The sequence below is a fragment of the Periplaneta americana genome, chromosome 6 (genome assembly GCF_040183065.1).
Source record: "Periplaneta americana isolate PAMFEO1 chromosome 6, P.americana_PAMFEO1_priV1, whole genome shotgun sequence".
Taxonomy (NCBI): domain Eukaryota; kingdom Metazoa; phylum Arthropoda; class Insecta; order Blattodea; family Blattidae; genus Periplaneta; species Periplaneta americana.
Genome location: NC_091122.1, coordinates 141,288,928 through 141,315,857, shown reverse-complemented (window position 1 = coordinate 141,315,857; position 26,930 = coordinate 141,288,928). Strand labels below are relative to the sequence as shown.

General features: G+C 33.4%; 2 protein-coding genes across 12 annotated transcripts in view; both read right to left on the bottom strand.

Annotated features, from left to right (window-relative positions):
* Window positions 1-5,656, bottom strand: part of LOC138701841 (ATP-sensitive inward rectifier potassium channel 12-like) — a 262,287-nt gene extending 256,631 nt beyond the window's left edge. Inside the window, exon 1 of one of the 4 annotated variants that reach the window (XM_069829161.1) lies at window positions 5,338-5,656. In XM_069829161.1, the coding sequence (XP_069685262.1) occupies window positions 5,338-5,471 (134 nt within the window). In that variant the 5' untranslated portion in view covers window positions 5,472-5,656. Of the gene's footprint in view, window positions 1-3,654 lie in introns of all 4 variants that reach the window. The other 3 variants (XM_069829153.1, XM_069829154.1, XM_069829155.1) reach the window with 3 other exon arrangements.
* An 8,587-nt stretch (window positions 5,657-14,243) lies between these two features.
* Window positions 14,244-26,930, bottom strand: part of l(2)gl (LLGL domain-containing protein l(2)gl) — a 77,791-nt gene continuing 65,104 nt past the window's right edge. For all 8 annotated transcript variants that reach the window (XR_011332702.1, XM_069829145.1, XM_069829146.1 and 5 more), the window contains one exon: window positions 14,244-15,343. Coding sequence is in view for 7 of the 8 variants with exons in the window: in XM_069829145.1 (XP_069685246.1) it covers window positions 15,257-15,343 (87 nt within the window). In the remaining variant the exon portion in view is untranslated. The remainder of the gene's footprint in view (window positions 15,344-26,930) is intronic.

Sequence of the window (26,930 nt, the reverse complement as noted above, 5' to 3'; positions counted from 1 at the left end):
TACAGCATCCGATTTGCACGCTGGTAGCTCGGGTTCGAATTCCGGAGTGGAATTAGTGGTGTAAAAAGACGGTGCTTGGTGGTAGGTTTTCACGGGGTACTGCCGTTTCCCTCAGTGGCATTCCACCATTGCTTCATTAATAATCATCAATAGATACCGGACAATATGAAGAAAATTTTGCTAACATGAAATTAATTTTGGCAAAATATGAAATAAATAGCCTATTTAAATGCTAAAACATCTTCTTTTCTAAACCACTTGGTGCAAGTTTAAATAATTATTTACAAGAACAAGGCTTTAGAGATTAATAGTTTTGTCTATATTAAGTGTGCTACCAAATAAAATGCAATAAATATGCATAATTAAACAGTTTATCAGCACCATCACATCCTTACGTGAACACAAGACCTAAGTAACTCAGTTTTCTTACACTAAAGAAAATAATAATAACAATAATAATAATTCTTAATTGGTTTCAACACTGGTTACAATACGACACTAGTAACTTTTTCAAGTTTTCTAAATATTGCACCTAGCCTACTATCAGTTAATACTATATACAGTTGCAAAAGATAAGAAATTAAGTATACAACAAAATTGATGAATTGAAACCTGTTTAAAATATTAATTTACATATATAAGTAGAGAAGGCAACTATGAAAAGATTTTCACTGTATCCGTAAGAATGAACAAAGGTGGAATAGGAACCCTTTGGTTTGGGTTCTCGAATTCGTTGACGCTACGAGTTCAATGACTGGGAATCCCGGATTGTTATTGGAATGGGTGGCTTAGATTTTTCAAGTGTTTTCTGAATAATCTTCTTATAATGTCTTCAAATTCCAGTTCAATGATAGTTAATGGGAATATTAAAGGAGAGGAAAATCATGCAAATTACAATATATATATATATATATATATATATATATATATATATATATATATATATATATATATATATATATATATAGTAATTTATATATATACATATTGTAATTTGCACGATTTTCCTCTCCTTTAATATTCCCATATATATATATATATATATATATATATATATATATATATAAAGATTTTACCAAAATATTATGAAATATAAAGAATTTTTTGTGTTAATTGCATTCTACGCATCATGAATCGTCAAAATCCTTGTTCCTATACCGTTAAGAGGAATGATTTGAATATGAAATTTCATATTTCTCCTGTCCCTAATCATTATCATTATGAGGTGCTATGCAGTTCGCCTCCTACAGTGCTACGAAAGCAACGTCTACGACAGCTTTGGCGAGTCGCTCACAAATGAGGGCGGTTGGATAAATGACAAAGTGAAGTACCCACCACTGAATAAATATAACATTCATTACGTGAGCGCGAACGGATTAATCAGACAACGAAATGAATTTATCCATTATTTGCACACTCATGATATGGGTATTGCAGCTGTCAGCCTTGTTGTTTAGTCAACTGTCGGAAGACAGGTCTGAACCTCATAAGTAACACCAAACGGCATTACTCATGAGGCAACTAAACTAAGAGATAATGGATTAGGGTGGGCAGTTCCTTTTCCCCTCCATTGCATCGCTGACTACTTTCATATTAAACTAATCAGACTTCAGATATACACAAACAATAATTGTTCTTCCTCTGACACATATCGTCAAGTGAGATGTCTGCCTCATAACAGGTGTACTACATATCAGCCAGAACCTCAATGAGAGGTAGCTGTCAACCTTGTACAATTACATTTTTGTTTAACCTTCAAACTCTACTTCTCATTTCTTTGACTGATCACAACTGGAACATAATATTATGCCATTTAAAAAGAGACTGAAGATTCCTTAGGGCTCATGTATCTGTTTTCATGTCACACTCATTCGCTGAAGAGCTGTAGAATCGAGCAACCTCTTAACAATAATACACAAATAATAAAAATAAAATGATTGCTACAAGTAATTATTTAATGCAAAAACTAATAATCAATAATAAACAACTAAATAATGTTGAGAACGTGTGTGTACCCAATGCCTACCCACTTCACTTTACGTGATTCATTTCTAATTAAGAGGTGAAATCAGTGCTATTCATGAAACAGAAAATTAAAAATTGTCGCTTTATAGCCATCGGAGTCTATAAATTGTGTAAATCTGACATAAATTTCAACATTCGTTAACTACGGAAGAAATGATTAGCAATATTGCAAAGCGCATCTTAGAAAATTAATAATCGTCAATTGCAGAAAAATTAATCTTTAGTTTATTCACGAGTAAAGGACTGGATTTGATCCTCCACGAGTCTTGTGAGATTTATAGTGAACAAAATGGTTTAGAGACAGTTTTTCTTCGAATACCATCGTTATTTCATCATTGCTCTATTGTCGCTATATTTTAATCAAACCATTTATTTTAAATACGGCAGCTTATAAAATTTAAGAGACTTACTGATGAAGAATTAATTGTGGCTACCTTGTCATTAATCTTACATTTTCGAAGTTTGAATTCCGTACAGATTACTTTATAGAATAATGTAGTGTACTTGCACAAACTTAAGACTCTGAAGTAATGAAGAAATGCCGCTTTATAAAAAATAAGAAGAAAGTATTTATTTTTATACCTAGTGATGAATGGTTAATAGGTGTCGATATAGGCCTATGTCAGTTTTTTCTTATCGAATATTGTAACTTAAACAGCTTAGTGAGATTATTTCAGGCTCGAAGGAAGTTCTAACCATTATTTAATAAAATGCGAGAGCCACTATTGCTAGTAATATGACGTGCTGTTGAAATAAATATTATCATTATTATTATTATGTATTCATATTCTCACAGTAACATAACAGTCATTTCTTCAGGGCTGTTGAAAAACTGGTAGAATATGTTATTTTTCATAAATAATGAAATTGTGACGTTCAAGATCATTTATTTAAGTCAGTATTATGTTTTCGAAAAAGTCCCAAAACTAATTCAATTAAATTATTTTTAAGTACTTGTGAGAAAACATGTATTTAGGTCTCTTGTTTTTATTTTAGAATACTTTGCATCGACAGAATAATTTAATTACGCCTACTCAATAATTAAGAGGGAATAGTCAATGAAAAATAAATTTTACTCCTTACCGTAATTTGTTTCATAAAGACTAAGCATAACTAACTTGAAAATATGCCAGTTAATTTAATGGAAATAAGTAGGATAATACAATTATTACGACGTTTTTGTATAGAATTATATTTTGAAATTCATTGGTTTGACAAGAGAGTAAGCTACCATAGAAAAAGAAAGACAGCAGTTCTAGTGTTGTATACAGATATTTTCCATTGGTTAACTATTAAGTAATTAGAAATGAGGTCAATTTAAGCGTCTCTTTATACAGATTAAGATACAAAAACTGCAAAATAATACAAGTACCTATATATTGTGTAGCAATTTCTATGATTTTATTTTTTATATACTAACAGAATAATCAAATATCTACCATACTGAATTAATTTTACAGTTATTTGATAAATATTCAGAAGCAGAAATCGTAAAACAAAAAAAAAAAAAATGGTGAATATTTCAGTTATGATCAGTGTAACTAAAGTGATTTATTCTTAGTTATGTGAGATAACTATCTCTATTAATGAACGGCCGACCAACTTTTTTGTATGGCATTCTTCACTGACCTGAACAGAGGTGCTCCTTGATCGCCTTTTGTCTTGGCTGCTGCAGCAGCTGCTCCCAGAGATAGTCTAGATAATGATGGCAAATGTCTATGTATAGTGCCCAAGAGGCCTCCATTTTCGGTACGCGCACCACCCTTTCTCCTGGACGACGAAGGCTGCTGCTGTTCATCCGGGTCCTCCTCGCTGATTGCCATCTTGACGGCCACAGCAGCTGCTGGTGATATGGTGCTGCTGAGCAGATGTTCCCAAGGCGCCGACAAGGCACTACTCGCATCTCCTGGCATTACTACTGCTCTGGGGTCTTCGTCTTCCTCGACCTGCTGGATGTTATGAGAAGGACGACGTCTAGGGGATGGTGATGCTGTCGTACCCTCTACAGCTCCTCCTCCCAGGCGCATGTTGATGAAACCCCACTGCTTATTATTACCGTCTAGCTTTTGGTGATCGACTTTACTGGCTGCCAGCGGACTCTGCTGGTCCAAATGCGACGGAGGCTCTGACAGATTTGTGGCACCCGTTGTGATGCTTGTTACGACACCTTTTTTACTATCTATATAAATCCTTTCATCTAGCGTAGGTAGCTGAATTGTATTTTCACTATTTAGTCCACAAATTCAAACCGAAACTGCCATTTCGCAAAACATGTTCGTACTATTCATTAAATTATACATCAGAAAACACTGATGAAACACGTAAAGAAATTATAATTATGTAAATATCGCTTAGGTCACTCTTAGCTTGGTAGCCTATATGCTTATTATGATTTAATTTTCACTGCTATGGGCATCACATCACTTATTATTTAGAATATATGTTTTAAATATATAAAAAATATTGAATAAAAATATAAAATATTGAACTACTTAATTTTTCATCCCATTGCCAGAGTTTCACTTCATCATATGCCTCGGATAAGATAACTGAAAGTACGGCTATCTAAAATTAAAAGGAAAAAAGCTTTCCATGTTTTTGGGACTTCTGACATCACTCGGCATAGAAGTATCACTACATAAAGAAGTTTCCGACCTATAGTTAGAATCTATATGCTATTCCTATACGATTTTCTCCGATAAAATTGCAATTTGTAAACGGGGTACGCCTGTCGTTATGCAAACCGCAGGAAAATCAGCAACTTCAAAAGCACTATTTAACTTCACCATGTCACATTCTTAACACAAAATTGCTACTTACAATGTATGAACCACTGCACGTAAAGTAACCACACAAGGCCACTGATTATAATTATTCCAATACGAAAGTCATCCGTTGTACTAGGTTCTATTCAATTATAGTACTTCAGTATCATACAAACGTGTGAACTTACTTCGATACAGAAATCCAGCTTTCCACAACTGTAACAAGTAGACGATAAGCAACACGATATATAGATTCCGTCCTGCCACTATAGAAAACCAGTTGTTGTCAGGGTCGCCGATATGTCCATGTGGGAGGCCTACCCCCAAGTCTGCACATCAAAGGACCTGGATTAAATATCATTTTCTCACAGCGCAAATGTCAGCAACCACTTTGCCTGTTGAGTATTCATGACTTGCATACTGAATAATGACAGGTACAACAAACCGCTTGCTTACAAGCTGGCTGAACTACCTATTCGTCTTCTTCACGGAGCCACTGATTAATGGGCATTGGTCATGCATTCATTTTAACAATTTTTATTCCTACCTTATACAAATCGAACACACGACAAACATCAGCAGAGCTGTCAATTTATACGGACGTTTCCACTCCCCATTTTTGCGTTTACAGTTTACGGTCACGATGGCTACTATTATAATTTTATTTCGTTCCCACTTCATACATACAGAAATGTTTTTATTCTTAAAGCTTGTAAACAATATCGCCGTCTTGTCATCTTCACGTTTCTGCTGCAGCTGTAGTGCCACTGCTGCGGATGCTGGTCGAGCTGATACTGAGGAGCTAGAGAGAGATGGAACGATGATGATCGGAACTCTGCTGTTGTCGTGCACGACGACTCGAAATCCCCGCCACGGGTCTTATTTCACTAAACCTATACTATCTAATACGTTCTTCCACCCCGCCTATCCTTTCCTGTCGATCTTAAGCGCGCGTCATTATAATTTAATTTTATCAGTAGATATCATTCGTAACTCATGGTTAAGGACAAGCATTAACGCAACTATATATTATAAAATGTAGTTATGAAAAAAAAAATACATGACTTCATGAATCCTTCCCCTCCATATTCTCCCTTCTTGTTATTCATATTATTTCGCCATTAACAAAATATATAATTTGGTCCATAGATTATCGATAGTTGTTCAACGAATTCAACTTGTTGTTTCAAAATAATTGATCGAACGATTCCTAAAGCATTTCAGAACGGTTTCAACGCTGATGTGATAGAAAAATCCGATGGCCGTACTCAGGTGTGCATTTTATTCCTCCTGCCATCTAGGTAAAATACTGACAAACCATTTTCGCCTACAAAAGTAAGAAAATAATGCAATTAATTGCTAGTTGGCAGCACCTGCTGATAAATTTACCTTGCAATATATACAGTCACGAAGCTCAATACGTAGGAAATATGCATCCAATGATAGCTGAACTTCAGTTGTTAGCCACTAGGATCGCTATTAATGGCACAGTCTACTGTTCCTAGCAGCCCTGATCACATTATACGTAATCAGGGTTAGTACCACAGTCTAGTATATACAGTCACGAAGGTTGAGTTTATGAGGGTACTAGGAACAATAGACTGTGCAGGTACTATTTCGCATTGTCTGTAATGAGGCGATAGTAGCGATCCCAGTGGTTAGCAACTATCTATGGATGCATATTTTCTACGTATTGAGCTTCGTGACTGTATATACTAGACTGTGCTAGTACTCTCAGTTGCTAACCACTTGGAGCATTGCATCGCGAGAAATCCAAAAAATTACCTCAAGCTTCGTGACTATGTACTAGACTGTGTTATAATGCTCTGACTGAAACGATATCATATAAATTATCCGATGATCTTATTTATAAACTACATCACCTGAACGTTAAATAAATTTATGTCCATTTAATTGTAAATTATCTTCAAAATCGCAAATTTCAGGCTTGATATAGATTAAGGCTATCAGCTGTAAAATTGGAAATCGAGAGAAGACCTGCTTTAAAAAGCCACTCTTCTGAAAAATACCAGTAATTAAGTGGAATGAAAAGCATGCGAATTGACGGGGAGGATGGGGGGATTCCCCCCCCCCTCTTTGGAAAGTTATCGCCCTCTCATAAATTCATATTAACATCCCTGCCAGGGATAACTTCTATTTCCCCTCACAAAATGTAATTGTTTTAATACGAGTATACTTTATAATATTGATGTATTATCACTAGCAAGCTGACAACAATCAGTAACTTGGGAATTACACATCTTATCTTAAACATGCCCATAGATATTATCATTATTATTATTATTATTATTATTATTATTATTATTATTATTATTATTATTATTATTATTATTATTATTATTATTATTAAAGATTTGGTAAATGTTATAAAGGAGAAAAAAACTTTCCTATGTTAATTGAAACTATATTGGTAATTTTAATCCTTTAAAGAGTGCAAAAACAATAGGCTACACAGTAAGTGGATGGCTAACAAAATTTTAAAAGTATTTTTTACATATCGATATCTGTCCCTGGAAATTGTGAAAAAATCTGATAACCTTAATACGATTGCCTCTTTAGACCATTCAACATATTGAAGCAAGAGTTTCTCAATGGTTCATTTTGGGACCAACGCCATACTCCGTTTATGTACAGATATGCTTCCCTCAGAGATTTGTGCTGAGACCAATACTATACTAAATATAGATATCTATTTTTTTTCTGGATGTTTTCGAAGTCTGTATGCTGACCGTATTGTCATATATATATATATATATATATATATATATATATATATATATATATATATACTATATCAGCCATTTCAATATTCATTAAGCTTGTGTCAATATGCAACACACTTTTGATTTAATGACACAATGGTCCACTAAGATGGAGGGTGAAAAATGGAGAAAAATCTCAATTGGTAGTTTTCACAGAACACTTCTCTCGCACAGTAGATAAACTCTGCATAAACTCAGATTATATATAGCATTCAACACGTCAGCAAAATATCCGAGTTCTCGAAATAAAATTGACGTTCAGGCAACTTAAATAAAGAGCACCAGGAATAAAGCAATTTCAACTATATGTGCATGATTCTTTAACTATTCTTTAAAAACCATGCTTCTTTGGAGCCAAAATCCTTACTGTAAAAGTCAATTAATTATCTGTTCGTACATTCAGTAGGTCTACAATTATTCGTGAAATTTGGGGCCATGTACATCCGCATTATCTTAAATGCTTAGAAGGAATATACATAGCAGTATGCAAAACTATCATCATTGAATATTGCCTCACAAGAACTAGTTAACTGTACAATAATCTAAACCTACCCTTACTGAATGAACGAAGTGACTGTTCTAGGGACAATATTTTGAGTGAGCCCAAACATCTCGACCGATAAATTCAAAGCAAACATAATATTCACCGTTTTATTAATATTTCCAAACTATTGCGAATCCTTAACAGCTTTTTGTTTTCAAACAATGACAAATTTCATATTATATAGAAAATTAACATTCATATTATGCGGGTGAGTAAGTTATATATTATCACCAGGCAGCGCATTTTCGTTCCCAAACAAGTTAGAAAAGTTATCGGTTAGGACAGCCTGGCCGTTCAGAGTTGAAACTCTGACGCTAGTAAACATGATACACATTAACTGTATATACTATTACTCTATATACAACATATGCAATTAATTCATGTAACAAAACCATATATTATGAAATTCATATCTTTTACTATAATACTTGTCAGTAAAAACTTTGTTCAAGCTAAGCAAATGTTCTTCCTACGTTACATGACATTACAGGGACACATTTATAATAACAAAATAAATATACAAATTAACAATAATTATATTTTACACAATATATACAAATAATTCAGTTATCATAATCTATACCCGTTGCAGTGAACGAAAGCATACATTCTGAGGTTATGAAATGCAAATCTTTTACGAACGTCACATAAAATTTGTTTAAACTAAGAGAATGTTCTTTCTCCGTCACATGACATTATAGGGGCATATTTATAATACATTACACCACAGCACAGATCATTTTTATTTTTAATAGGTTATTTTACGACGTTTTATCAAAATCTTAGGTTATTTAGCGTCTAAATGAGATGAAGGTAATAATGCCGGTGAAATGAGTCCGGGGTCCAGCACGAAAGTTACCCAGGATTTGCTCATATTGGGTTGAGGGAAAACCCCGGAAAAAACCTCAACTAGGTAACTTACCCCAACCGGGAATCGAACCCGGGCCACCTGGTTTCGCGGCCAGACGTGCTAACCATTACTTCACAGGTTTGGACTAGCACAGATCATTTCACATAAATCACGGTGTGTTTCAATTTCTTATGCTGAAATAATCCTTCCGAAATTCGAACATAACCAACTGTAACGTAGATCTTACTGGAAGTATTCTTTTGAAAGAAAGAAAATAAAGAAGAAATAAATATTGTATATTTTATAAATTAAGTTAAATTAATTTAGGGTCTAGCGACATTGTAATGGGACTAACTTGTGTTCAGAAACGAGCCCACTTAGAAAATTATTTAAAAACTATAGATCAAAATTAAACACAATATAACATAGGTTGATAAATTAAAATAATACTAACAGAAGAGTCTGAATGAAAATTTAACTTACTCAGTATTAGAATCAGATGACAATGTAGTCGTAACTTGGTGTTTTACATAAACATCATTCACGATGGAACATCTGTATTGTACTTAAGATTCATAGTCTACGCGTACCTGTTTGCAATTTTACCACACACTAGTATATGGTCACGAAGCTTGAGTTGTTGAGGGTATTAGGAACAATAGACTGTGCCAGTACTGCTATTTCGCATTGTCTGTAATGAGGCGATACTAGCGACCCTAGTAGTTAGCAACTATTTATGGATGCATATTTCCTATGTGTTGCGTTTCGTGACTGTATACACTGGACTGTGATTTTACCCTGCTTATGAATCCACGTGACGTAATAGATGTACCAGAAGAAACTACTCGATCCGCTGTACGTTTGGGAACACAAAGACAAAGTGAAGACAGAGTGCTTTTTTGGAAAGGGAACATGATGCCATGTGGTTCACACATGCAGTGGTAATTTTTCTCTTTCTTGATTGAGATTACTCAGGTGCTCTCTGGCCATAGTTGCTTTGAAGTATGACTTGACTAGTATCATTGTTGAAAAATTTAGCTCTGTTATGGCTGTTGTCACAAGAAGAGCCAGTATAATTTTAAATATATGATTTATCTTTTTGAAACATCCTTCCATGTTATTTTTCAGAAAGTTAAAGTATATTTTCACAATCCTTACACCTACTTTTTACTAAACAACAATGACTGTTTCAAAGATTAATGACTTCGTCATCTCTCTCATATGTTTTAGTTATGTTACAGAGATTTTTAGGGTCCATAAATAAACTGTGACCTCATTATACTTTCACTTCATTTTTCAGTCTTTGAATGACCTTCACTTATGGATTCAGTTGCAAGATAATCTTTCAAATTAGTGCTTATATTATATTTAGCCTTTGAAGAATGGGAGCATCTGTACATTTTCAAATTTTAATATTTCGGATTTGTTCGCTATATCCACTCCTTCCTAATAAGTACAGTTGATTAAATTTAGCTTCATTCCTTATAACACCACCACTGAAAATTTTGTGGCACTGCCCATATTCTGTTCTTGAATACAATGGAAGTATTCAAAGAGAATTAATTAGGGACACATATTATCAAGACACATTAATATTCCTGAGATTTTATAAAAACTTCATGTTAGAACACTGAAGTAGATTGGATTGAATAAATGGTTTCTAAAAATCTCATTACTATCTACAATCATTTTCGCAAACATCCACAAGCACTAGATTTAATCTGAGAACATGGCACTGCGGAAATCCAACATACAGTAGCAGATGCCCTGTCATAGGATTGGCTCACACAATTCTTAATGTCAAATTCAACTGAACCTAAGGAATTGTTTATTATTTCTAAAGCTAAAGCAGAAGCATTCATTTCTTTGAATTCAATAAAACCTAGAAAACTTTCTTTAAACTCTTCCACACAAACATAGAGAATGTAACACTCATTTGTTCTTTATGCCTTTCATCTCTACCTACATCAACAAGAATATTGAATACTTTACCATGATTAATGATTTCTTTAATAATATCCATAATAATGTTGGCAGTAGCCTGAAACTGTAACATATCACTTTGTTTTCTTTCTAATCATATCTCACATGTTGGGGGGGGGGGGGGAACTCTCAAAATTCGATATAAGTGTTGCCTTTTCGAGATAGAGACCTCCTGAATGCGAGTCTCAAATGTAGCAATTTGAGTCACCTTGCTCAATCACTTTTGGTTTGTTTCTAGGTGAAGTTTAATTAAAAACTCATACTTTAGGCCTACTCACTATGCACTGCAAAAATATGTTGATAAAATGCAGAACCACTATTATTTATAATAGGCTGCAGTACCTCACAACTAAAATAGTGTATTTTTTGTGTGCTGAAGCCAGAAATGACATCAAAAATGACACACTACACTCCACTTTTACACAAAACTGTATTTTATGTTTTATAGCATAACATAATAGTGATTTTGCTGCATCCATAACCCAGTGCTCTAAAGTAAAATTTTGTACTAATCTGTTGACGAGCATCAGAAACATATCTAGAAGTCTGTGTGATGTAGAAAGTGAAAGTCCTAAAGAGTTTACCAGCTTGAACTCAACAATTTAATGAGAGAATTAGGTTTACCAAAGGAAAAAGCTGAGCTCTTATACTCCAGATTAAAAGAAATTAATTTGCTGACCCCAGGAACATTTCTTCATTGGTACAGGAATTTACTCCCTACTTTTCACAAGAGGGTATACTGCAGTGATATTCCTGGTTTGATACAAAAGCTTAATGTTCAGTGGATGAATAAAGACTTTTATCGATTCTTCCATAAAAAAAAAAAAGTCTGGAGGCAGTGATCAATGCTTTTGTACAATAGCAACGAGTATGCTTCATTACCTGTTGGTCATTCAGTACATCTTAAATGAATTTATGAGAATCCTGAACTGGTTGTTACAAAGATATAATATAAAGATCATAACTGGATGATCTGTGGAGATCTGAAAGAGTTGTGCACGTTTCTTGCTCAGCAGACTGGGTGTACTAAGTTTCCATATTTCTTCTAGGAATGGGACAGCAAAGCAAGAAGCAGTCATTGGAAATAAAAACACTGGACACAAAGAACATCTCTTGAACCTCACACTAGAGGAAGAGCAACTAATGCAACTCCACCATGAAGAGAAAGAGGGGGTGTAAAGCATTTGGCTAAATGTGAGTTGCTAGTTATGACAATCTAATAGTTTTTGTAAAACACACCTTTAATATTTGCCACAGGACAAGTTTCATTTCATTATTCTTCCATATTAAATTGAATAACGCTACATTCACATTGCTAAAAGTGCTGATGCATGTTGTGCAAAATAGTACGTGATAAGAGAATATCTGAGCTCAGTTTTGGATTCAGCACCCCAAGAAATTGTTTAGAAAAGTTTTTATGATCCTTAATTTTGCAGGCCTGTGTTATTGATACTGTACTACTCCTTTAAAACAGCTGTTATATTATGCAAACGATTTGACTGTTCATTGTTACGTATAACATTTTAAATAAATGTGGAAATCTGAATTTTTACTGAAAAAGGCATAAGTTTATAATTTTTTGCAGACTACATTGTTGTGTTTTGTGACACATATGAGACAAAGATGGACAGCACGAGAAACAGAGCAAGACGAGCAAATGCGTTGTTTTTCACCTGTGAAAGACAAGAAGAAAAGTAATAAAGTATTAATGTGAGAAGTTACCCACTGTTAATTTTAAAGAATAAAAATATATTTATTTGCAGCGAATTACAATCAAACATTGTTAGCCCACATTATTTAAAAGCTTTAGCTTTAATGTGAATTTCATTATTAAAGTGGCCCATTAAATCTATAAAAACTATCACACATTATTGCACTTGATCTTGCTCATGTTGGTCCAGTCAGAGTGAAACATTTTTTTCCTGATTTTCATTATTTCAAACTAAAAAAAAATCTCATATTTTTGGGTGGGTCCAGCCCTCTTGCTAAATTTCCACTGGTCAATTTACATTTTATTAATTTCATGAAAAGTTTTACTTCCAACAATATACCTCTATCCACATATAGTTATAAGAATGAAGCGATTTGATTGGGTCAGCCATGTGATGAGAATAGGTGACTATCATATCCCAAAAAAGATATTTGGAGAAAGAAAACTGGTATGAAAAACATGGAACAAATGAAAGGATAGCATTAAGGACGTAGTTTCTGCCTCCAAAAGCATGGTGCTAAAAATATTTGATCTGATTTTATGTTCAATTATTTCATTCCAAGAGCTTTCTATACCTCTCATCTCTGCTTTCGATTTTATTATTGCTATCAAAGTTATTGGCGTTTAGTTTGAAGCACTAAGCAAACATGGCAAGATTTGTATGTGAAAGTATACAGAGAATAAATAAAACTGTAGAATATTTAACATCAAATAATACTAAAAGAAATAAATGAGGGTAAAATCATCAGTGTACGGATTGCTGCGGGAATCAACTCACAGCAAACACGAGATATCCTGTGATAGCCAAGATCATGTGAGAGTGGGTGCTGATAGGAAAAGGAAAGTTGATTACTATTTGAGGTAAGAGAGCAAACTAGTAATAGTAAAGGAGAAGCAAGCAAGCAATCAGTACATTTTCACCGAAAATGAGTTCAGAAAAAAATAATTTGAAACATACACAAATAAAACCTATTTCACAATAAAATGTTATGATATTGTAACCTCAATTATTTACTCATGAATTTTATATTTGCAGGAGGCTGGTATTTATAATTTCTGCTTTCATAGGAAAAATATTTGATTGCACTCATGCAATAGGATTCAGTTGTTTGCATAAGAATTATAGAGCTCAATTTCACACATACAAAATAGTTTTTATCAATAATTTAATTCTGCTTTATACTCATGTTAATGGAAAACTATCAGCATTCGTGATATTACTGTTTGATAGTTCTGCTACCAGAAACCACTTCTGAACACTATGTTTACTGGATTGGAGGTTGAGAGGAGAAAATGGAGAGATAGTGTACTTCAGAATTCTTGAAGTTTCATTTAACTAAGTCGCAATACTAAGTACAACTGAAGGAGAGGGAGAGGAAAGAGGAAATAATGCAGAAAACTATATATTCATACTTCAGTAAACTTAAACTTTTCTGAAACTCTTTTTCTTTCTTTCTTTTTTTTTTTATATTCTCACAGTTTATAACAACCTCATATACAATTACGCTAACAATGGTATACTAGTAACATGACTCTTAGAAAAGTAATAAAAATAAAAAATCAGAATGCTTTAAAAACGTCATAAATTATAAAAGAAACCTTTATTATGACTTCTTTCAATGGATCAAGAGAAAGTGATGTTTTACATTTCACATGTTCAATGTATGCTAATATACACTCTACAATTGCCAGTTCACAATAAAAATTTACCTGAAAACAATGGGAAGAAAAAATGCCTGGCACAAACAATTCAGAATAAAAAATACAGCAGTTATGAAAATGAAAATTATAAACTTCGGGAGACAAAATGGATGAATTTTTAATTTCCGTAGCATACTTACTTCAACACACATACAATCAATCAAGCACACATATACACACATACAAGCTTCCAGATATACGTACTTATATATTTGAAAAAAAAAATTTTTGTTTAAAAATGAACCATCACCAGAAAAGTCCCAGAACATCTTTTCAACTTCATGAGTCTATGGCATTCAGGAAATTTAAAAATTTGTCAGTAATCAAGACTGTACCACAAAACAGTATCATTGGGGGCTGTAAGAACTATGCCTATAAAATTCATAAAACTTGCACAAATAAAATTCTATACATTAAAAAAAATATATAGCATCCATCACTAAATACAGAAAAAAAAATACTGCTTTTAATAATTATACAACAATATCTGCTGCCTTTGTCAAAAAATTACCTATTCCCTTTCCTACCTGCAAAAGCTCTTGGTAAGTTTAGGATTAGTAAGGGCCACATCTTGCAATGCAGTGGCTTGGCAAATTAACTATGTTTAAAAACAAGCTGCTCTGGAACGTAAATAGTTAATAAAACAATTTAAAAGAGGATGGAATGTTCAAATAAATATAAAATAAGCAGCAGCAACATACTATTTCATTAACAATAATAACAAAGTCATCCCCTACATCATGATTGCGGTGGGCACAATACATCCTCATTACTGATTTGGGAGAGCGGGGCATGGCATCTGAAATTAGGAAATGGAGTCGATGTCACTGTACTCTCCAACAATGCCACCAACTGAAGAGAGGGGTGATTTCATTACACAAATGTAGGCCCCTGTCACATATCTGCCGTCATTGCTGCTGCAATTGCTGGCTCCATCTCCAGATCCTCCATCCTGGCTAGTGGTGCCTTACGTGGACTAATCTGGAAAGAAGAATCAGTTTATTTTATTACGGGATATTACACAAAATTAATGAACATTAATAATACTTCCTAACATTTATAAAATAAACTAAAATATTACAAATTTTCTCTTTACAGGTATGTAATACGGTGGAGTCAAAGAACACTGAGTAACGTTTATGTTAGTACAATTAAAGCATTCTGGCAGAGTACAGTATACATTATAAACAGTAGTTCTTCCTGGAGATTGTGAAAGGAGGGAAGTCAGAAAATTTGTCATGCCAAAGAACACTCTACAACATATACATATTTACAAAATTAGAATTAAAGAATTTAGAACATATAATTTAAGTTAATTTAAGGGTTTACAAACCAGTATTACATATTTTATACAAATTTAAAAAAAGGGAGAAATATATATGATTTGGCAATTTGCTATGTAGGCTACAGTGAGATTAAGCATGTACTGAGGCTATTATTTTGGTTAGTAAGATGCGTATCTCTGTCACATCATAACACGAAACATAGTTTAATGTACATTATCAGAATGTTTTGTTCAGCCACGATATTGTTGCTATTTCAATATCACAATTACTTTGTCTCATCGCTGGTGTAACACAGACCTGCTTCCTATGGTGCACCCTGTCGGTAAATTGGTCTATATAATTGGATGAATGACAAACAGTCAAGTACCCACCATTAGGGAATTATATACTGTATATGGACAAATTCATATTAAATATTGAGACATTTCTGTTAAATCTTTATTTGCTATTTATCATTATACGATAAGTATACAAAATATTATGTAGCTCTGTATATTTTACGTATAGAAAAAAGTTCCATGCTTTAAATAACTTCCTTTTATTTAGCAACAGTCCTTGCGTATTTTTAAATTTCTGTGCAACTATTCCCTCTTATTGTTATATTACCACAATTCTACAATGCAAAGAATATTAGAGTTCATAACTTCTAAAATTCTAAGTCGACATTTAAAGTGGATCTAATCAATTTTGGACAGCACTTAGTGCTATTTCTACTTAATATTAGTGTGGAATTTTCCATGTTAACTCCATAGTTGTAGATGTCTCTTATGATTTATGAATATTAAAACAAACCAAAATTTCTAACCAGGTCGTAATTACATATACTGTACTCAATACTCAGAAATAAGGAAAAATTAATTCTACAATTTAGATTTTTATGATTACAATTACCTGCCAGAACTCTCCCCCCTCCCAATTTAAATGCCACATGCATTGATTGTACTGTGGAATTTGGGAGGTTAATGTCATCACAGTTAAGCTACATGCAGGATTAGAACGTGTATTCAAAATCCCAGATTTGGAAACCAGCATACATGGAGTGTACTATGTTTTAGTTAGTTGTAGGTTATTGAAGAAGATAATGATGCTAATAAAACAAATGAAGAAAATATAATTTCAATGACAAATGCATTCATTTTAAATAGTACTAACATGTTTTATTTTTGAACAGAATACGAAAGATCTCTATGTTTAACTTCAAATGCACATGGATTTCATTTTGTAATAAAGGTCAAGATATCAACCATGAACACTATGGATGCACACAGATTTGCTGAGGGAAGGGCTACCATGCTTTCGTACCCTTGGTTCTAGAAAAGGATGCTGCTCTACCCCACAGAAAAGAAAGTCTGCTACTCTTTTGATGGAAGAGTGGGCCTCAGAATTATTCTGGAATCTGCTTGTGGCTCAATCCAGACTCGTCCTTGGAAAGCAATTTAAAACAGCAATATTTCTGTTTAAAATTAGGACGATGTTACAATAATAAACCACTTTTTGTATGTTTTACATCTTTTGCAATGCACAAATTATAATTTCTTCTTGAATAAGAAGCTCAATATTGCACATGTAACATTTCATCACACAAATTAATTACAAAGTTATGGACAGAATAGAAACCACAAATAGAAAATGCACAAGGATGGAGCACTTACTCACGGCAACAACTAGTTGACCCAAGATGAGGAAAGCATGAAACGAGAAAAAGATCAAACCATAAATTTAATAGAAAGCAAAAGCCACAATAGATTTTATGTCGAGTGTAAAAAAACCTATACAACACATCAACAGTAAATCATAAAGTTCTGAATAACTGGTTTATCAATTTAAGAGGTTTTGAACTTTTCATATCATGTCTGTCACTTCAAATTATGTCATTTTAAGTATTAGTGGTTCAAAATATATACAAGAGGTACAGATTGGACTTTTTCCACTGCTGTTAATGAATAAGGAATTCACATAATTTCCATGAATGACTCACATGACTGGTCTAATTACATTACAAGAATAACGTTATTGATCATTCAAACAAAACAACATTTTCATACTGAAATTGTATTAAATTTTATAACAACTTGGCTCAGTTTGTGGACTACTACATGAATCTTATTTTCAGATATCTCTATGATAATCACTACAATGAAACCTCGTTTATCCGAACTAACTGGAACTGAAAGTCATCCAGATAATCCGGAAATAAAGGAGAAAAAATCGAATATACATTATGTACTCTGCTATATGTCCCTACTTACATTTACTGTATAACCATCAGAAACAAATTATAAAACACTTTATATATTTAAGTGCTGTTAGTTTTATTAAAATAATTGTAAGTTTCTTTTGTGCCAATTTCAAATGATGGTTACATGCAACACGATCACGCAGGCATTTCACAACCATGAGTTCGATTGATGTTGTTTCAGCCTGGCATTTCAAATAAGCCAAAACTTTGTTCAGCTGAGTTGTTAACTCAGTATGAGGCATAACATCTTCCAGTTGTACACCAGTCTTGTTTCTGGACCATCACTACTGCCATCTATATCTGCAGAAGAACAAGGGGCGATAATTTCGTCATCTGTAATTGTGCCATAGCCACTCATTGTCTATTTCAACCAGACATTTATGTCAATAAGATCTACATCTGAACAATCGGGAATGTTTGCAAATGTTTCAATAAACTCTGAAGCGTCGATATCGTCGCAAACTTCATTTGAAGCACAAATTTCATCCGTACAATCGCAAATAGCCGGCCATATCTTTTTCCAAGACTTCTTAATTGTCAACTCAGCAACATGATCCCAAGCAATGCAACCATGTAAATATCTTTCACATTCACGGATTTCAAATGCGAAATCACACAATTTTCCCCCCTCTCCTTTAATCAGCTTTCTCTTGCACATATGCTTGATATTCTCCAACACACCTTGATCCATTGGCAGCAACAATGCATAATTTACAAGAGCTGATGGTGATCGGTAATCAAACAGTCTTCAGTACTGTACAGTCTGAGACAAAAAAAATGAAAAATATATTTAAAAAAAAATCGATCCTGATAAACCGGAGATTTGGATTAATGAGGACTGGATGAACGAGGTTCTACTGTACCTGCAAAGAGCATAGCAGTAAAATCCACGTGAGTAATAATTTAAATATGTTTTAATGCCATTAACCACTTATTTATGACTTTGATGTGAAAGTTAAAATGTTGATGAAAGTGAAAGCCTTTGTTGGACTACTTGATGAATATCAGCTTTGAGTGTTCCATTATTGATGGTCCTATTCTTGTATCTCTACAGAAAGATTGAACTGTTATAACTAGATTTATTGGGGTCTCAATATTTTAATAATTAATAACCTTTGCCAGAACAAACGATAAATATTTTGATCAATTCCATAATTTTGTCACCTGATCTGAAAGGTTTCTTGACTTTAGTTTCCTAGTTATTTCTTTTGATTCTTCATCTAAAGTAACGTCCACAGAGTTGTCTATAATTTTATTACTTCTGTCATCTCTTCACCGCTAGCTCATAGAGGGAAATATAATAGTTTATCCTTACAGTTTTTATATAAATTAAAGTGAAGTGTATCTCTTCCTTTCTCTGTTTTATCTTCATTTACTTGAACATTATGTTATGCCCCCGGGGCTAAAGAGCACTCTGTAGCATGATTTCCTGTGGAGTATTAAATCTGAAACAGGAACAGTGTCAGCAGAATACACGGTCTTAAGATGCTTAGCCAGCGTTATAAAGTCTTGTCGGACGTGTGGTAAATCACTGCCTACAATGAAAGTATTCTTACACCACAGATCATTGCTGGACTAATCGCATTGGTCCAGTAGAACAAAGTATGCATTTTAATTGGTCAAAATTATATCACGCATTGCTCGAACTCTTTTCTTGAGTGTATAGCGACTTATCACTATAATGCACTGAATCAAATAAAATGTAAGAGATGTTTGATTAAGACGACATCTGTAAGTACATGAAATCAAAAGTGGATGGCGTGGTCGGTACCCCGGACAGGAAATGGATAACGAAACATAAGTGTTGGTGAGGTGATGCTGCAGTTAGTTGAGACTGACGGAGGATGTTAATTGGGTTTTTTAGTTAAGAAGAGACGGTAGCATGATGGTGTCGGCGGCAGAAAACGAAATACCTTGTAAGTAACTCTGTTTGTACATTTTGTAAATATATAATAAATCAAGTAGAGTTTACAATATTGCAATCATTTCAGACTAAGTTTAGTAATCATGTAGTTTTCCTATAGTATCCTGAGAGCTCCAGGTCTTCCAGCAAAATAGTTTTCCATTGTTGAGTAAAATGGTGGTGTCAGAAATCATGATGAGAAGGAGCAGAAGTCGAACGCAGTAGCCATCCGGCTAGCAAACAGTGCGACCTAAGTGAAGGTCGCACAACAATTATATTCAATCTCGCTAACAAATTAGTCCCACCTTTCATATTCAGTTCTATCGATTTTTTCTTTACAAAGGGTTATTTTCTATTCTTTTGTAGACTCATGCTATTAGACGAAAATGATCTTAAATAATATAAAATTCTCTTACATCAATTTTCAATGCCATCAATATTTTCAACTCTTTTGAGTATTTTTTTCTCAAGTCCTAGTGCTTCTGTGTTACTTATGAGTTTCACAGCACAGTACTGATTCACCAATTCTGACGCAGTAATTTGATACTTTCTCTTTTTGTCTATTTCAGTTTTATCTATACTGGTATATGTTTTTTTTTTCAGCTTTCAAAAAATCTTGTATTAGAAAACACAATGAAATAATTTGATGATATGTCTACATTTCTGTAACCTCTTCATCTCTTGTTCGTGGCCATGTACTTTTATTTACCAGGAAACAGCACAGTATGGAGACAGTACTCCCAGCTGTCTTAACAAATTTGTGCATATTATGATATTTACATCCACTGGTATAGCTCACTCAAGCAGTAGCGCATTTGCCTGTTGTTGTGAAGTTGTGCTCAGGCATAGGTTCCATTCACACTTGTGCTGATTGCCTGGTTGGGTTTTTTTCTGAGATTTTCCCAACTGTAAGGCGAATGTCGAGTAATTCATGGTGAATCCTCGTCTCATCTCACCAAATACCATCTTGCTATCACCAAGTCTATCGACACAATAACCTAGTAGTTGATACAGTGTCATTAAATAACTAACCCAACCGTAAGGTGAACATCTAGTAATTCATAGTGAATCCTCGGCCTCAGCTCACCAAATACCATCTCGCTATCACCAAGTCTATCGACACAATAACCTAATAGTTGATACAATGACATTAAATAACTAAAACAAACAAAAAAACATTTAAAAAGTTCGCGATTTTTAGTTCGTTATGTGTACCAAATTTTATAAATTTTTAATTAATATTGTTAATTGGGTTCCCTCCATGGTATCTACTATTTTCTGAAATTGAGTTTTAATTACGAGTTTAAACATCTACAAGAAAATAATAAATTTTATTTTCCCTTTTCAGGTACAATGACAATGAAACATACTCTATCAATTTCAACCAATATCCTTTCATTTATAAAAATGTACATACATTAATTATATTTTTAATTTGTTATTTATATCCAGGTAAATACTCCTACAGAAGCTCTAAACTACATACAGAGGCTACTCAAAGAAAATGAAAAAATGATTTGACTATAATGGAGCAATGGTGGACTGCACTGGAGGGGAATCCTATGTATTCAGAGAAAAACTGTGTATCTCATGATCAGCTGGATTGCCTGTCACAAATATCGCAAGCTATGCAAAGAATTGAACTTCTTTTAGTGCGAAATTATTAGCTGACCAAATGACGTGAGCTACAAGTGGGTCACGTGTTACAGGTTGATAAGAATATATTTGGTTGCTGCTCCTCCAAAATCCACTATGTGTTTTTACAAAGATTTTGCAGGAGAAAGAAAAAAGCATTGTCACTGTAATTCCCTTGATTTTCCAAGCTACTTTTGGTACAATTTCATCATTCTTCTTGTAATGATTGAAATTATACCGAAAGTAACTTTGAAAATCAAGGGAATTAAAAGTGATAATGCTTTTATCTTTCTCCTGCAAAATTTAAAAAAATAAAAACACATAGTGGACTTTGGATGCACAGAGACGATTTGCTAATTACATCACATTTTCTATAAAAAGTGCTGTTCTTCATAATTATGTTATACTGTTTCTATCAAATTTAATCTACTTCAGTATTTCAGAACATGAGTAGATAATTCATTATACAGACATAAAATGTAATGAAGATGTACTGTGACTGCAATTTTACACATTCTTACAAAAACTTGGCGACAATGGAAGAATATGGAAGCTGACAATGGATTACATTAAGTAGGTGATCTTCCAGGTACAGTAACTTCAATCATTACGGCTATTTGTATTACATTTAACAAGGAGAAGAGTACCCCTGATTGAGGTTCTGGCTGATATGTACATCTCACTTGACATTATGCGTCAGAGGAAGAACAATAATGTGTGCAACAATTTTTTGCATATATCTGAAATCTGATTAGTGAAATATATTACTAGTCAGCGATGTATACAAATGGAGGGGGAAAAGAACTGCCCACCCTACCCCATTATCACCTACCTTAATTACTTCATTAGTGTTGCCTTATTGGCGTCACTTATGAGGTTCCAAACAGTTGACTAAACAACAAGGGGAAGATGTAAAAATCAGGAAAATACAATTAAAAGACTCTTGTCAACACAAGCTATATTTCCCGACGGTTTTTAATAAGTAATATTAATTGTACTTAAATTTTAATTGAATCAAGAATAATAAACTGTAGGACAAAAAATTTGGAATGCTTGAATTTTACTTTGTACTGATATTTAATATGTCACCAATATGTTTTAAATAGTGATTAATTTAATTATACGATTATAAATGTAACATAGACTGAAAACGAAAATGATTATTACTCCATACCATTAATAATTACCAACAATAACATCACAATTTAGATTTGAACAAAATTTTGCCTATGCAGAGAGTGACAACAATGGCATTATGTTGGTAATTGTTGGTGTTATGAAGTCATGTTCATTTTCTTTTTTTCTATAGTAAGATTATAATCTTATTACAGTAAAATTCCTCTTAACCGGCACCAAAGGGACCAGGCTAGTTCTAGATAAGAGATTTTGCCGGATAATTGAATAAATACTGTTATTAAAAAAAAAAAAAAAAAAAAAAAAAAATTCGCATTTCATGGTGCCAAATGTTGAAACTGCATCCATGTGAAGCTTCTTTCTCTAGCACTTGCTCATAACTGGTTACACATAAAAACTGTGTGGATTTTCCTTATTAAAACACATCACACAACACAAATAATACACTAATTCTAGGTTAGAATATTCACTGCAAAATAAAGTTCATGCGAACTTCCTAATGTGGCAACAATGACAGCCTGAACATAACTAAATAAACATAAAAACTATGTGAATTTTCCTTATTAAAACACATCACACAACACAAATAACACACTAATATTAGGTTCGAATATTAATTGAAAATGGAAGTTCGTGTGAACTTCTAATATGGTAACACTGACAGTCCGAACATAACTAAACATAAAAACTGTGTGGATTTTCTTTATTAAAACACATCACACAACACAAATAATACACTAATTTTAGGTTTGAATATTCACTGAAAACGAAAGTTCATGCGAACTTCCTAATGTGACAAAACTGACGGCCCAGACTGTGCCAATGTGGCAGATTTAAACTTTTTTTTTTTTTGACCCAGCCAAAAGTGCCGTTGTTTTGGTATTACTAGTTATTTGGATGCTGGTTACAAGGAATTTTACTGTAATCACTATTTAAAACATATTGGTACCCTATTAAATACATTTACAAAGTAAAATTCAAGTGTCCCAATTTTTTTGTCCACCAGTGTATATGAAAGTACAACAAAGACATGTTTATTGTTCAACTGACCATTTATGAATACAAGTTACTGTTGTATTCTAAACTGTTTTATTCATTAGATGCACACCATGCAGACAACATCTTAACTAGTAGTGAGTGTTGATTTGCAATGCTGGAGCAGACATGCACTTTTTTTCAGTGACTAACTTTACACTACTATGTCGAACTAATTTCCCATAGGTTTAATAAACATTTCTTATGTTGTAATCATCAATTTTATGAAGTATAAACAAAGTAACGGTATATTGAATAGTAGATCATGTTACAATAGGTTTACTTTTATTACTCAGTTTAATTAAATATTGTATTACAAAAATTTTGATCTCATATTTATCTGTCTTGTTTGGAATAAATGTATAAATGAACAATGAACAGGGCCATTTGAAGTCTTCATCCAAATCAGAATCACATTCTTGTTCAGATTCAGTTACGTGGTCATTTCTTACTTTCTGTTCTATGATGGAAATCTGAATCCTTATTGATCAGTCTAGAAATTGTTTTTATCTCAGTCCCCAATTCCATCAACACAAATTTTTTTTTTTTAAATGTTATGTTTTATTTAACGACGCTCGCAACTGCAGAGATTATATCAGTGTCGCCGGATGTGCCGGAATTTTGTCCCGCAGGAGTTCTTTTACATGCCAGTAAATCTACTGACACGAGCCTGTCGCATTTAAGCACACTTAAATGCCATTAACCTGGCCCAGGATCGAACCCGCAACCTTGGGCATAGAAGACCAGCGCTATACCAACCAGGTCGACTCAACACAAAATAACCTAGTAGTTGATACAGCATCATTAAATAAACTACTAAAAAAACAGCAAAAATTAGAAACTAAAACTATTAGCAGTGTCGAAAACGAGGTGCACTTTGTAACAGAATGACACTGTCTATCTTTAACGATATTTATTGTAGGGCTACTTTACTTCAAGAATGCACAGCACAGCACAACTGCTCACTACTCTGATATAATGGAAGAATACATAGAATCACATTATTGCCAATTGTAAAGAAAATGCTAAGATAACTTACTTCCAAGTATGTGCATTTTATACAACACCAGATCTAATCGAGAATAATGTTGAATGATTAATGACAGTGTCTTCCAAGACAGTAGTGAAAACCCATATTGTTATGTTAGAAGTATTCAGTGCATATAAAGGTAGTGTTGTTAAAAATTAAACTGCATATTGATGGTGTATAATTCAGAGTACTGTAATATATTATAAAATAATATTATTTAATTTTTTATTCACTTACATATTTCGGACCTCCATAATAATTAAGGCATGATTTTCGGGCTTGAATGTAACAGTCTTATGAGTATAGACTGAGAGCAGTTGTCACACAGGATAATATTCTTGCAGTGAACCATTTCACCCTTCGGGTACTTTCTCTACAATTCAGAGACAGGCGATGTTACATGTTGTTGGACCACGTTGCCTGATATCCAGTTATAATTAAAGTATTCTGTGTGTTACTCGATAGCGTATTGGTAGCGTTCCGGCCTCTTATTCGTGAGGTCCTGCGTTCGAATAAAACCTCGTGCTTTTTATGTTCTTTTTTGTTTTATTTTTAAGAGAGAGAGACAAAATATATATAATTGCTCCTTTCTCTTTTACGATTATTTCAGTAATTAACATCAGTTTCATTAATGTATTATGCCATGACTTTATCATTATGACATTGTGGCTGCAAATGGAAAGAAAAAAGATTTTATTCTCAACAAAAATATCTTTCGTGGCATAAACAAAACAAACGTACTGGGGTTTGCCTTAGAACATTCAAAGAATTAAGCGTTCAAAAAACAAAACAAAAAGCCACAATTCAATATTTAGTCTATCTTCCCCTTATCTCGATCACATCTTGCAGTCGAGTGGGCGTGGAATCGACTAGTCTTTGCAAATAGCGACTGTTCTTAGTCACGACATTCCAGGCATTCTGAACATACATACATGAGTGTTCTGCCCATGGGCAGGTCTTTCACTGCAAACCCAGCATTCTCCAATCTTTCATATTTTCTGCCTTCCTCTTAGTCTCTGCATATGATCCACATATCCTAATGTCGTCTAATATTCTTCTCAACCAGAGACCCAACCAATTTCTTTTTCTCTTTCTAATCAGTTTCAGCATCATTCTTTCTTCACCCACTTTTTCCAATACAATGTTGTAATCTTGGAACAAAATTATAATTGCTCAATTTATGAAAAAATTCGACTGAAAAGTTCATTCAAATTTAAATTCTATAATTATCACATACCAATAGTTACCTCATAAAGAAGTTAAAACATCATCTACGACTTATTATAATAATCACGTTTTCTAAATATTCATGAAAAGCCAATGTGATGGTGTGAAATGGAATTTTACAAATAAATATGATTTTATCCCTCTTTCCGTCTATATAGAGGGAAAAGTGGGTCACAAAATCGATCTTACTGATTTAATTGTTATTTAATTTAATATCCATAAGGCACATGTGCTCTGTTGTATTCTATACTCAGGTATGGTACCTGAAACAAATGCGGTCTTCGAAAACAGAAGTCATAGTATACACATTCCAAATGCCTTCATACGTATTTATTAAGCAGTATAATCACGTAAAAAAAAAATAAATTATAACTATATAAAAGAAAAGCAACATGTATGTTATTAAATGCTGTGATTAATTTAAAAACGCATTACCATTTTGATAATGAAGGCTTCAACAAAATGAAATGAAATTTAACTTAGTTAGTAGGGTTTAAAATGGACGCATCAGCTACTATGGCTATTTGCACCCTTATCTAAAATCCTTCACAAAACAGAAACACAACACAATAATCAGAATGCTTAAAAGAACTAAAAGCGTTGTCACGGTCAAAACGAGGTTCACAAATGCAGTTTCAACAAGGTGATGCATAAAAATCATAAAACTGAGCAGTTCTCAGATCCTAGCTAGTATTTAAAAAGAAAAAAGAAAATAATAAAACAAATGCCACCAGAAATAAATTATCTGGCGCATTTCTAAAATCCTCTGATGTAAAAGGTCTAAATGTCAAGTTTGTTACAAGCATATACTAAACAACAAATGTAACCTCCGGATGTAAAGGATCCGGAGGATAAGTAAAACGAGTCAATAAAAAACTAAGGGCCATATTCATAGACATTCTTAGCGCGGGCTTCCAATGGATGATCAGCGAACTAACATTTTTCGTATTCATAAACCAGTGTCAGCAATATGATATGATATGAATCCTGTACAAGTAATCAGTCGATAGCCGGGGCTAGTTTAGCACGCTCGTAGCGCGGTCTAGCGAAATGTCTATGCATAGCACCCTAAATCACTC